Source organism: Rhinoderma darwinii, chromosome 3, assembly GCF_050947455.1.
Source record: "Rhinoderma darwinii isolate aRhiDar2 chromosome 3, aRhiDar2.hap1, whole genome shotgun sequence".
NCBI classification, from domain to species: Eukaryota; Metazoa; Chordata; class Amphibia; order Anura; family Rhinodermatidae; genus Rhinoderma; species Rhinoderma darwinii.
The window spans coordinates 428,558,389-428,573,245 of record NC_134689.1 but is presented as its reverse complement, the minus strand read 5'-3'; the positions used below and the strand labels follow the sequence as shown (position 1 = coordinate 428,573,245).

Below are 14,857 nucleotides of genomic sequence, written 5' to 3'. Positions count from 1 at the left end.
TGACCAAGTGGGCGTTTTGGAGAGAAGTGTATGATTGCTTGGTTGCTGACCACGAACTCCTCCCATCCTGTTGTGGTGATACCGGGTATTTGGTATCGCCGTTGTGGGTGAAATAATCCAGGCGGACACAGAAAATAGTTTAACAGTTAAAATTTTGTGTTTATTTGAGGGAGACACAGAAGGGCACAGTACACATACTACTCCCTGTGATTATGTCTATTGGTTGATGGTAAATACTCTGCTTTCTTTCTTTACTCTGGACCCTGTATACCCCATCTGCAAAAATGGCTGACTCCAACCTCCAACTGCTTTTTTTTACCAACTGTCATGCAACTCTAGCCACGCCTTCTGCGCACAGAACAGTCCAAAAGGGGAAATTATATGAGGGGAGATAGAGGGGAATAATGGGAGAGTCCAGGAGGGGAAATAGAGGGGAATAAAGGGACGATACAGGGGCCGATCACCGGGCTTCATTTAAGAACAACTGTCTGAAGGCGGTTAGGGTGGGAAAGACTGACATGATCTGACACTTGGTGCCAGAACACCACTCCCGTTCCGCCAAACCTGTCGACTTCCATCTCTCCAGAGATGTTTGCACATGCGACTGTCCTGTTCCGCAGCCACCACTAGGGTGCGCTCGCGAGCTCAGTCCAGTCTTAAGGAGCCAGAGCGCACACATGTGTGAGATTGAACGGGTTGCTCCAAGATCACCCTGGACTATAAGAAGGGCTCTGCCCCTCCCTGCATTGCCTGAGCTTTGTTGTTGTTACCCTAGACTGGTCTCCTAAGTATTTTCCACTTCCCAGTGTTTCCCGTTCCTGCTACCTGTAACCTGTATCCTATGCTGTCTTGGTCCAAGTGCCGTATTGAGTTGGAGTCGTGCTGCGCTGAGTACCATACCTGTCCTGCTACACCACGCCTGGTGCCTGCCTGCTGCCTAGTCCCAGCCGAGCCCGTCTTGCTGCTGTTTGAGCTACCACTGGTACACCTATAGGAAATATAGACTGTGACCTGTGTCCTGTTGGCCAGCTGCCATACCATTAAGCTGGTAGGGCCCAGTGGGTCCACGTACCCAACATGACAGTAAGCTCAGGCCATGGACCCCACTGGTCAATCCAAGACCATGATGACGTCACAAGAGATGCCACGATGAAAAAACTTACAAAATTGCTCGGTCATTAAGGTTTAAAATACCTTTAGTATTAAGGGGTTAAGATGTAATAAAAGAGCTATATTAGGACATAATGTTTAATAGTCCAGAAGGACACAGGTAGGGCGTGTTACCGCAAATGCGTTTCGAACTATGTGTTCTTACTCATAGAATAACGTAACAGATTCAAAACATGTGTTTTAAAATCAACATCAGCCAATCCTGACACATCAAGGTAAGAGCAAAGCTAACACCATTTTTAGAAACAGATTAATTATTCAGCAAGATTGCAATATATCTGACCACATATAAAAGCTTATACAGAGTAGTTTACACAGAGAAATAAAGGATACTACAAAACTTTATGGAAAAAATAGCACATTATTAGCTGTCATATAATCCAATTGTATGTAAAACATAGTAAAAAAAAATCAGGGAAAAGCAAAAAGAGTCAATTCTTAAATCTACTGAGTGAAAATACGCAACTAAAAATGCATGAATTGTACCAGTTGATTATTACAGTTTATACTGTATATTATTATAAGTGTTTTTTTTATTATTATTTATTAGTATTTTGTCATTTATATTTATTACTATTATTATTATTTTTATTATTATTACAGTTTATACTGTGTATTATTATGAATGTTTTTTATTGCATTATTATTTATTAGCATTTTGTAATTTCTATTTATTATTATTAATATGATTATTATTACAGTTTATACTGTGTATTATTATCAATGTTTTTTATTGCATTATTATTTATTAGTATTTAGTCATTTATATTTATTATTATTATTATTATTATTATTATTATTATTATTATTATTGTTACAGTTTATACTGTACATTATTATGAATGTTTTTTATTGCATTATTATTTATTAGTATTTTGTCATTTTTCTTAGCATTATTATTTTTTGCTTAGGACAGCTAATAGTTAATCACACACAATCATTCTCTAGCACAGCATTCGTTGAATATCCCTCATGGTTTTGTTACAAAGTTACAAAAAATAAATAACTTAATCAGCTAATTAGTGATATCTGTAAATTGAAACAAAAAAAAATAATTGGAGATGTCTGGAAATTCAGCCGGAGACGTCCTGATGGAATTGTTATTTTGGTGCTGAACGATGATACATCATTAATGTAAATGTGTAATAATAATAATAATAATAATAATAATAATAATAGTCATATATTATCACTGATTTTAGAAAATGTAACACAATGTAACACAATGTAACTGTAAGCTCTGATCTGGTGTAAATATTTCCCTTTATTACATTATGTGACATTATTTCCATCTATTTCAGTCTCTGTTGTGTAATTAATCTTCTGGGGATTTTCCAGCATCACATTTCTTATTTCTGACTTCTCTAACCTGTATCTGATTATTCCCTATGAGGCAAAACAAGACACGGCGACTCTATTATACATGGAAAATCCTACAATCAATTACCCGTCCCGCCGCTGATGATTTACTCTCTGGGGGTTGTTCTAATATTGTACAGATAAAGTAACTGTGATTTGTATTTGGAAAACTTTATGTTTCCAATGTCTTTTTATTTCTGTGAGGGCAGAAACACAATAATACGAATAAATATGATTATTATTGTAATGTAATATAAACACGTCATGCTTATTGTAAATAGTTTAATATGTTATAACATGTCATTTATAATGTAATAATAATACTAATAATATTTTGCTATATTAAAGTGGCCCTGAAGATTTATATCCTTTTATTTTAATAAATTCTACTTCGTGCTTGTTTGGCTTTCAATGGGCTAGATAATGGGTACCCTATGCATATCTTAAGTGCTAAAAATATTAATAAATAATAATAAATACTAATAAATAATGCTAATAATAGTAAAAATAATAAACATTAATAATAATAATAATAATAATAATAGTAAATTGTAAAAATAATTAGTACTTTTTATTTCAGTGAGGGCAAAAACACCAATAATACTAATAAATGTGATCATTGTTGTATTGTAATAAAAATGACAATAACACGGCAGGATTATTGTAAATAGTCTAATAAGTAATAATAATATTTTGCTATATTAGAGCATCACTGCAGATTTATATCCCTTTACTTAATAAATTCTACTTTATGCTTGTTTAGATTTCCATGGGCTGAATGATGGTTGCCCTATGCATATCTTATTAAGTGATAATAATAATAATAACATTAATAACTAATAATAGTAATGATAATACTAATAAATAATAATAAATAATAATAATAATATTAATATTAATCTTCATCGTATTATTATTCAAGACAGAAAAAAAAAATGTTGAGTTATTTTTAACCAACATGTATGAGGTTAGGCTTCACTCACATCTATGTCAGGGCTCTGTTCAGGCTTTCTGTAGCAATACCGTAGATGACTACACTATTTATTCCCACAAAACGACGGAACCCAGGCACGACTGAGACAAACGGAAGTCATTTGCACCGGTTCCGTCACCATTGAAATCAATGGTGATGCAAATGGAAACCTATGGTTTCTGTTTGTTTTAGTCAGGTTTCCGTTCTGACGCAAAGCTCCGATGGAACGCCTGAACGGAGCCCTGATGCAGATGTGAACGCAGCCTAACCTACACAAACCTCCATATATAGATGTAAATAATAATAATAATAATAATAACAATGACAATAATAATAATATTTCTCCGCATTACAGCAGCACAACAGATTTGTGCCCCTCTAGTGTATGTATATATATATATATATATATATATATATATATATATATATATATATACACTACCATTCAAAAGTTTAGGGTCACTTAGAAATTTCCTTATTTTTGCAAGAAAAGCAGTTTTTTTCAATGAAGATAACATTAAATTAATCAGAAATACAATCTATACATTGTTAATGTGCTAAATGACTATTCTAGCTGCAAACGTCTGGTTTTTAATGCAATATCTACATAGGTGTATAGAGGCCCATTTCCAGCAACCATCACTCCAGTGTTCTAATGGTACATTGTGTTTGCTAACTGTGTTAGAAGGCTAATGGGTGATTAGAAAACACTTGAAAACCCATGTGCAATTATGTTAGCACTCCTGTAAACAGTTTTGCTGTTTAGAGGAGCTATAAAATGGACCTTCCTTTGAGTTAGTTGAGAATCTGGAGCATTACATTTGTGGGTTCGATTAAACTCTCCAAATGGCTAGAAAAAGAGAGTTTTCATGTGAAACTCGACAGACTATTCTTGTTCTTAGAAATGAAGGCTATTCCATGCGAGAAATTGCCAAGAAACTGAAGATTTCCTACAACGGTGTGTACTACTCCCTTCAGAGGACAGCACACACAGGCTTTAACCAGAGTAGAAAGAGAAGTGGGAGGCCCCGCTGCACAACTGAGCAACAAGACAAGTACATTAGAGTCTCTAGTTTGAGAATTAGACGCCTCACAGGTCCTCAAATGGCAGCTTCATTAAATAGTACCCGCAAAACGCCAGTGTCAACATCTACAGTAAAGAGGCGACTCCGGGATGCTGGCCTTCAGGGCAGAGTGGCAAAGAAAAAGCCATATCTGAGACTGGCTAATAAAAGGAAAAGATTAATATGGGCAAAAGCACACAGACATTGGACAGAGGAAGATTGGAAAAAAGTGTTATGGACAGACGAATCGAAGTTTGAGGTGTTTGGATCACACAGAAGAACATTTGTGAGACGCAGAACAACTGAAAAAATGCTGAAAGAGTGCCTGACGCCATCTGTCAAGCATGGTGGAGGTAATGTGATGGTCTGGGGTTGCTTTGGTGCTGGTAAAGTGGGAGATTTGTAAAAGGTAAAAGGGAGTTTGAATAAGGAAAGCTATTACTCCATTTTGCAACGCCATGCCATACCCTGTGGACAGCGCTACATTGGAGCCAATTTCATCCTACAACAGGACAGTGACCCAAAGCACACCTCCAAATTATGCAAGAACTATTTAGGGAAGAAGCAGGCAGCTGGTATTCTATCTGTAATGGAGTGGCCAGCGCAGTCACCAGATCACAACCCCATAGAGCTGTTGTGGGAGCAGCTTGACCGTATGGTACGCAATAAGTGCCCATCAAGCCAATCCAACGTGTGGGAGGGGCTTCTGGAAGCATGGGGTGAAATTTCTCCCGATTACCTCAGCAAATTAACAGCTAGAATGCCAAAGGTCTGCAATGCTGTAATTGCTGCAAATGGAGCATTATTTGACGAAAGCAAAGTTTGAAGGAGAAAATTATTATTTCAAATAAAAATCATTATTTCTAACCTTGTCAATGTCTTGACTATACTTTCTAGTCATTTTGCAACTCATTTGATAAATATACGTATAAAGCAAAACAAATGGGTATGTATAAGGCAAAGGGTATAACTATCAAGGAATAGCCATATGAGTATACAAAATAACCGTTTATTCAATACAAAAACACTACATAGAAGTTAAAAACATTTAAAATAGCATAAAAAATGCCATGTACAGATCACTGAAGGGGGAATACCACCATGATAAGTGGCTAGCAAATAGCTACCTCCTTACACTCACCAAAACCCCCAGAGCAGGCATGCAATGCATTAATCTTGAAAAGAGTGTGTAAAAATGTTGCATCAGTTAGGCATCAGATCAGCATGTCCTGTGTCTCAGGCTATATGGGGGAAAAAAGGGGAAAGAAAGCCCCACGCGTATCGCCACAAAAGTGGCTTCCTCAGGGGTAAGTTTGCATGTAGACATTTAGTGTCTTTATGTAGAACAGCAAATGAAAAAGTAATCAGAAGTGCAATGGCCTGCACCTGTGGACACACCTACCCCAACCCCCACGAGTGAGCTGGTGAGATAACCCAGCTGCCCTATGGCCGTAACGCTCTGCGCCGAAGCCGCCACCATGTGCACCTGATGACGGACCCGGCGCACACGCAGTGCGCCCAGCAGGACAGCGTTCGCCATGAAAATCAAGGCGAGTAGTCACTTAGTATGCGCACGCGCCGGCCCGCAAACATGGCAACATGATGCGGTGAGCCGCGCGCGCGCATAACCAGGTCACCGGGAGTGGAGGAGAGGCATGGGAAGAAGGAGGGCTGGGAGGTTGGAAAGCCAACATGTGTTGACAGCTATGGATAAGTCGCTACAAACTATCATACCCCATGACAACGGGTCACTATAATAAACATATAGGTTATCACATGTCATCAGTGTGTTGGAACTTAGTCCAGGTTAGTTATCGAGTAATTATGCATAAATATTAAACGTTCTATCTTATAAGCATAACGATGAATACATCATGCTAATTACCATTTATGCCAATATGTTGTTCATTTAATTCTACACAATTAAGGAGTATGATGAATTTTCTGATGAAGAAAACAGTTTAACCAAAATGTTAACAATATATATGTGTAGAAAATATAAGAGAGTGGGTATCAGATTATAATACAATATATTATTTTTGTTTCTCTTTGTTTTTCTTCTTCTGTGTCCATATGTTCTCACATAATGCTCAACACCTCAGAACCGATCACTATACATAGATATGATCTAGAAGGAGAGAACATGCTGAATAATTGATCTCAGACCTATGGCTTCAAGATGAACTACTATGCCTGTCATAAAAACGATGCCAATAAATGACGTGCTATGTGATAATAATAAAATAATCATAAGTGACTTAGATCATAAAAACGTGAAAAATAATAAGGGGAAGGATATAAAAATTATTATGTGAAATATAAGAGACCTGAATAAATCATAATAAATATGAAGGTCATAATAAACGTGAGCGAAAATATGTGATCTGTGCAAGTTAAACATAAGAAAAATGTATATGTAAAAATAAAAAATGACTCGTTATGTTTTATGAAAACCGGTAAATAGTAGTTCTTCATTTATGCCCCTAGGGGACATGCATTTTACATTGAAGATCCACCTTGCTTCATGTTGCAGAAGTCTGGGGACTATATTGCCCCCTCTAATGTTTGTCTGTATGTGTTCCAGGCCGGTCACTTTAAGACTAGAAGTCTTACCTTTGTGTACTTGCAAAAAGTGTAAAGCCACCGAGGTCAGAATCTTATTTTGTTTAATATCTCTTTCTGCCAATCTGATGATTGATAGGTGATGTTGTATTCGTTTTCGTAGTTCTTGACTTGTCTGACCTATATAAACCTTGGGACAAGAACAGGTTATCGCATAAATTATATTTTTAGTTCGACAGTTAATGTATGACTTAAGTGGGTATTGCTTTTTGTCAACTGGATCTGTGAAAGTGTCACTGGATTTAACAAATTGACATATGTTGCATTCCCCACATGCATATGAACCTATAAGTTTAGTTCCTCTACCTAGTCGTATCGTCGGTCTTGAAAAATGACTTCTTGTTACCCTGTCCCCAAGATTGCGAGCTCTTCTTGCTGTTAGGAGAGCTCTCTCAGTGATGTGTGGTATAAGTTTAGGTTCACATAATAGAATGTTCCAATTTCTATTCAATATTTTGGTGATGTCTTGCCATTGACTGTTGTAGGCTGTTATGATCCTTGGCTTGTTGTCTTTTATCCGATGTTTGGGTGTGAACAGCAAGAAGAGCCCGCAATCTTGGGGACAGAGTAACAAGAAGTCATTTTTCAAGACCGACGATACGACTGAGAAAACGGGAAGGTACACGTGGCTAACAGAAGTCTATGGGCCCGCTATTTTGGTTCGTAATTACGACCCGTAATAACGGGTGTTTTTACGGTCGTGTGCATGAGGCCCCGTAATGTGTGCACCCGTCATTACGGCAGCGTTGCTAGGCGACGTCAGTAAATAGTCACTGTCCAGGGTGCTGAAAGAGTTAACTGATCGGCAGTAACTGTTTCAGCACCCTGGACAGTGAATTCCGATCAGAATATAGAGTAACCTGTAAAAAAAAAAGACGTTCATACTTACCGAGAATTTTCTGCTTCCTCCAGTCCAGTCTCCCGACATCCGGCCCGACATTCCTGGATGACATTACAGCCCATGTGACCGCTGCAGCCAATCACAGGCTGCCGCGGCCTCCGCAGCCAATCACAGGCTGCAGCGGCCTCTGCAGCCAATCACAGGCTACCGCGTCAGGAAAGAAGGTCGGACTGGAGGAAGAAGAGGGACTCGTCACCAAGACAACGACCGGGTACGTATGAAATGCTTTTTATTTTATTTTTAATCAGCAGCCTCTTTTCTCTATCAGTGATTGATAGAGACAAGTGGCTGCCGATTTGTATAATATTTTTGACCGGGTTCGGTCAAAACGTGTTCGGCCGAACCCGGTGAAGTTCGGATTCGCTGCGAACCGAACTTTTCCCGATGTTCGGACCGAAACCGGGTTCGGTTGCCCCGGTTCGCTCATCTCTATTCATTTTGAAAGAGCTCAACAGAACATAGAAAACAGATTTAGACGCCTTTCAACCACTCATCATCTTATATTAGAGCTACCGTCACCCCAAAACTACTCTGGTGGTCAAAGCAAAATCATATCACAATAATCTCAGTACCTGACCTTGAGCTCAGCGGTTATGAAGGGATACTATTTTTAACATTCATATTCTTAAAAAAAAACTTATTGCAAACTCCATAAATCTTTCCTTTCTTCCACTAGAGAACCAAACTGGGGTGTAAACGGAAATTGCTAAGACGGAAAGTAGTTTTGACTATTTTGGATCGATTTATTTTGTTTAATTATAATGGATCTGGGTGGGAAAGAGCATATATATTACTAGATCAATATAATATGTCTAGGAACTTTTTCCTATTCAGTTTTACAATTTCTATTCTATAATTATGAAAAGCCAGATTTAAGAATATGACTGTTCCCACCAGAGATCATTAGTGGAATCTCCCCCGGCTTTGTGAAGTCACTTGTGTAATATTTTCTCTATAAAAGGGATATTAAGTAATAACCTCACATCTTATATATTCCACGGACAAGAAGAAAGGTTTTTGCTCCGTTATATACAGAAGAATCAAGATTTTCATCCTCAGATTTCCCCTACGATACAATGTACAGTATATTATGTGTTTCCACAACTATGTATATTTACATAATTGAGATTTATGCTAATCTGTTTTTAAATGATTAAACCCATGAAATATAATTTCAACTTTATACAGTATATATACATATAGTTATACAATATATATATATATAAAGATCCTGGAGTAAACCTCTTCCATTATTTTCATAACTTCTAAATGACTGATTTGTGATATTACACTATACTGCACTGGTTATATAAGTATTATATTTGAAAACATTTTATAGGAACTTTAAACAGTAAAAGTGTTTATTAATAATAATAATAATAATAATAATGATGATAATAATAATAGTATTGATTGATAATAATAGTAATAATAAAAATGATAATAGTAATAATAATAATAATAATAATAATAAAATACTACTACTAATAATAATAATAATAGTAACAGTAGTAGTAATAATAATAATAATAATAGGAAATCTTGGTATATTATATAATGTTTTATGTTGGAAATGATGGTTATATTTTGATTTTAGTTAATATATTTTATTATATTTATATTACATTTTATTATTTAATGTCACAATATATATATGCTTTTTTTTTACTGTTAGACCACAATATGTTTTACCTAGTCCATTTTATTATTATGATTATTAATATTATTATAATTATTATGTTATCTATTATTATTAGTATTATTATTAGTATTATTGTATTATTGTTCATTAATATTATTAATATTGTTATTATTATTTTTCTTTTTTTAAGGTCAATTTATTTGTATACATATAGATATTCTAGATGGAAGCGTGAGTCAGTATTTACATAGATATACTCAGTGACAGGATTCACGTCCCGCAGCTAGTGTGTGTGTTGTGTAGGTGTACATATATTTTCAACCTGTAGTTAAACACCAGTTACATGTGGATCGTGGATTTCTTGTCCTGTGTGTTTTAAATAATGAGTAGCTATATATGTTATTTATGCATGAGCCTCTATATGTACATGTGCCAATAGTCAGGTACTGAATGTGGCTTTGGTTATAAATGTTGTTCCAGGAGACGGTGCAGCATTGGATCCAGATATATATTTTAAATACATACACATTACTCGCAACATGTGCTTGGTACCCAGGAAAGGCAGGAAAAGGAGACCACTGTGTGTGGTTGTATTCTCTAAGTAATGTACGATATCTTAATATAATGCATATTGCTGTTCACTTCTTTGTTATAAGTAAAGATCAAGAAACAAAATGCAAAGAGAGTGAACAGAAGACAAATCTAAAACAAATCAATATTTCGTGTGACAACCCTTTGCCTTCAAAACAGCATCAATTCTTCTAAGTAACACTTGCACACAGTTTTTGAAGGAACTCGGCAGGAAGGTTGTTCCTCCCATCCTTCTGTCTCTTCATGTAATCCCAGACAGACTCAATGATGTTGAGATCAGGGCACTGTGGGGGTGATAGCATCAATTTCAGGGCTCCTTCTTCTTCTGTATGCTGAAGATAGTTCTTAATGAGATTGGTGTATGTTTGGGGTCGTTGTCCTGATGCAGAACAAATTTGGAGCCAATCAGATGCCTCTCTGATAGACTGTGCTCAGTCTTGCCTTGATGAACCTGTGACATGAAACTGTCTTCCACAACCTCGCATCTGTAGCAGAGTTTGGCTGCTCCTCACCCAGTTTATTCCTCCAACACAGCTGTTTCTGTTAAAGTTAATGACTATGTTTCAACCTACATAGGCAAATTATGATAATTCTTATCTGTTTGGTATAATTGGTTAATCATACACCTGACTATAATCCTACAAAATCCATAATTTTGGGCAATTATACCTAGAAGAATCAATGCTGTTTTGAAAGCAAAGGGTGGTCACACCAAATATTGATTTGATTTAGATTTCTCTTCTATTCATTCCCTTGGTATTTTGGTGATTGATAGAAAAAAACAACTATTAACACTTCTATTTTTGAAGGCATTCTTACTTTGCAGCATTTTCCTTGACTGCCTAAAACTTTCGCACACAACTGTATGTATATATCTGTGAGGGTTGTGTGTTCTTTCTGTGGTGTGTGAAGGACTGAAGTGTGTGTATGTGATAAATATGTGTTAAATAATGGAAAGAAAGGGAGTGGCACTGACCCAGCACCATGTTTGGCGTGGCTGTCAAATGGACTGATAATGACCACGTGATTTTTGTGGGTAAAACGTTCCTTTACCTGAAATAACCGGCCATAAAGGGTATATTAATTTTTCCGGTAAAGGGCAGTTTTACCCGCAACAGTTCTATACTTAAGATCTCTTCTTATCTCTCATTGTTTTCTAAAATAATTTAGTCTTTCTGGGAAATATATCAATATAATATCAATATAGATCCCAGTTTATTAAAACTCATCATGCAAACCTATCAATCGATCATTCATGATTGTTCCCCTCTATTTTACTGCAGAATATAAATCCAGACATCGTGTTGGGGAAATTGTTTATTTGTTTATGACATATAGTTTTATTCCGTTTTCTTTGAGAAGTTAATCTCTCTGAATATGCAGCACAGTAATTCCAGCACGGTGACTGAAATTTTTCTCTTGGGATTTCAGAATTTACAAAATTTTCATCTTTGTTTCTTTCTATTGCTGCTGGTCATCTACTGTGTGACTGTATGTGGAAACCTCCTCATCATTCTAGTGGTGTCAAACAGCCGGTCGCTCCACTCTCCCATGTACTTCTTCCTCACACAACTCTCCTTCATTGATCTTTTACTCTCCACCACCATAGTACCCAACATGCTCCATATTGTGTTGTATGAAGGAAGTACCGTGTCTTTTATCGGGTGTTTGATACAATTTTATGCATTTTCTGCCTCAGAATCATTGGAATGTCTTCTTCTGGCCGTGATGTCCTATGACAGGTATCAGGCCATCTGTAACCCTCTACATTACACCTCCATCATGGACCCCACGTTTTGTCTAAGAGCTGTTCTCTTGTGTTGGGTGATGATGTTCACTATTATATTTACAGTGTCAGGGACAATGAGCTGTTTACAGTTCTGTGGACCGAACGTCATTGACCATTTCTTCTGTGATTTTGACCCTATACTTGAACTTTCTTGCTCAGACACTTTTTTAGTGAAAATAGCAGACATGATACTCGCTGGACCATTAGTACTTTGTCCATTTATTGTGATCATGATCTCATATGTTTATATTATCATCACCATACTGAAGATCCCATCTGTGACTGGGAGGCAGAAGACCTTCTCCACCTGCAGCTCTCACCTGGCTGTGGTGTCCATGTATTATGGGTCAATTATTTGCATCTATTTATTTCCAAATACCGGCAATGTAAAGAAAATTCTCTCCTTGTTATACACGGTTATAACTCCACTTTTTAACCCTTTGATCTACAGTCTAAATAACAGAGATATTAAGCAGGCTCTTAGAAAGCTAATGAGGACCATGTCTTCTGCCCACAAATGAGTTCAAATATTTGTCCATCTACCTTGTCTGGCAACTACTAATAACTTACATCTTCCCCTATTCTTTCCCTAAAGGCAGTTATAATGGTTGCTCTTCATTTTTATGTTCACATGCAAAACTAAGGGAAACATGCTCTGATTTTCAGCCGGTTTTAAAGCTTTAAACATTTTTTAATGCGTTTTTAGAGCCGTGTTTGGAGCTGTTTTTCTTTTGACACAATGAAAAACAGCTCCAAAAATGGTTCAAGAAGTGACATGCTACTTCTTTTTAAGGGGCGTTTTTTTTACGATCCATTTTTTCAAATGGCCGCGTAAGAAAAGCCCCATCTGGACTAAATGCAGTTTTTCCCTTTGAAATCAATGGGCAGATGTTTGTAGCCATTCAGCTTCCATTTTTCCAGGCATTGTTCAAGGCGTTTACGCCCTGAATACACCTGAAAACACTGCGTGTGAACATACCCTAAGGGGTATTATTTTTCCCAAAAAAAAGTTGTACTCATAATCAAAGGTTGGTTGTTCTGATATTGTCAAAAGTAAGACAATCGATAAAGTGTGCTGCTCTGGGTGCAAATGCCCAATATACCCTTCAATAAAACAAAAGTCCATACAAACAAAGAAAAAGTATGGCATAATGATAAGACAACATTTTAAGGTTGACTTCTTTGGAAAGTCCTTTTTGTTTGAAAGGTCTCTTGATGGTAAGTTGCTGACAGGGTGTCACAGCGATCATCTTTAAGATATGGGGGAATCCAGCAGTAAGTGTTCAATTCCCATGAAGTGCCACCACAGGGGAAATGTGAATGTACTATCAGAATCAGACCATGGACAAAAGTGGTGATGGATCTGGAAAACATTTCTTCTAATTCTGGACAACCCCTTTTAGTTAGACAAAAGTAAATCGATTTTTCCATGTATCCTATCATAATCAGCAAAATTCATCTCCAGAGAAGATTTTACTTGCCTCTTACTACTTCTTTTACCATATTATTTTTATGTTCATTTTCTATTTTTTATGTTTTTCTTTGTAATTATTTTTTCTGAGAATGTGAAATATCCAGTTCACCTTCACATTCCCTCACATAATCTTGTTTTGAGAAGGAACTATGGAGGAGTAGGAGTGAGTGATGATTAGACATTGATTTAGTGTGAGGGTTAGTAGTCGTGAAGAGTTGCTCCACCAAAGAGTATCTTCACTTTCCAAAAACTTTTTATATGTCATAGAGATACATCAGAAGATTTGATCGGTGGGGCTCCGGGTGATGAGACCCCCACTGTCCCTGAAACGAAGGTGCAGAAGTGCTCAGCTGAGTGCCCTGAACCTACGTCTGTGAGTAGAAGACTTTATCTATAAGAGTGTGTATTTTATACTTAATAACAGTGTATTCACATTTAAAATGTTTATTTACCACCAGAATAAAGGAACAGCCATGGGAACAAGCGTGGCACCTAGCTATGCCGACCTCTTTATGGCGGAATTTGAGGAGGTACAAATATGGCAACATCCATGGGCAGCTCCAAATCTACTGTACAGGAGGTATATTGATGACCTCTTTATTATTTGGAAAAGGGACTGGAGCAGTGCAATTTCTTTCTGTAGTTCCTTCAACAACAACTCCTGGGGAATTTCATACACCCATAATGTACAAAATAATACAATTAAATTCCCAGTTCTGATAATTTCGCATGTGAAAAACAAAAACACGACACACTAATTTTTCCAAAAAAGTTAATATAAATAGCTACCTAAACTATGTTTACTAACTATATGGCCACTATTCGAAATTGATACAAAACCCTACAGCCAGTACAAGAAAGTAAATAAAGAACTGCACTCTCCAATTGTACTTCCATGCACAAGCCCGAGTATTAAATAAATGCTTTAGCGAGAATGGATACCCCATACTCCTACTCACCCACACATACAAAAAAACTTCACCCCTAACACAACAGGATTGCTTAGCATCTAAAAAAGAGGGGAGCACCACAACATAAAATTCTGCTCACAAGAGACAGCTTAACCAAACATAAGCATGTTCTTGAAATCGATCCTTTTTAAAAAAAATATTTACCTCAAGCCACAACCTTTCGGAGGGCCCCACACTCAAAAACAAATTGGCACTGAGCCGTATCAGGCATTTGAAAACTACTGAATCACTCACCAGACAAATCTACATACGTAAAAAAACGGGCAAGTATAGCTGCGGCGCTGCCTGATGTTCTTTGCTG

General features: G+C 36.8%; 1 protein-coding gene across 1 annotated transcript; it reads left to right on the top strand.

The window, feature by feature from the left end:
• The first annotated feature begins 11,699 nt into the window (after window positions 1-11,699).
• LOC142750744 (olfactory receptor 11L1-like) lies at window positions 11,700-12,632 on the top strand. The gene has a single exon (XM_075859724.1). It carries the CDS (start codon window positions 11,700-11,702, stop codon window positions 12,630-12,632), a length of 933 nt encoding a protein of 310 aa, XP_075715839.1.
• Window positions 12,633-14,857: the final 2,225 nt, after the last annotated feature.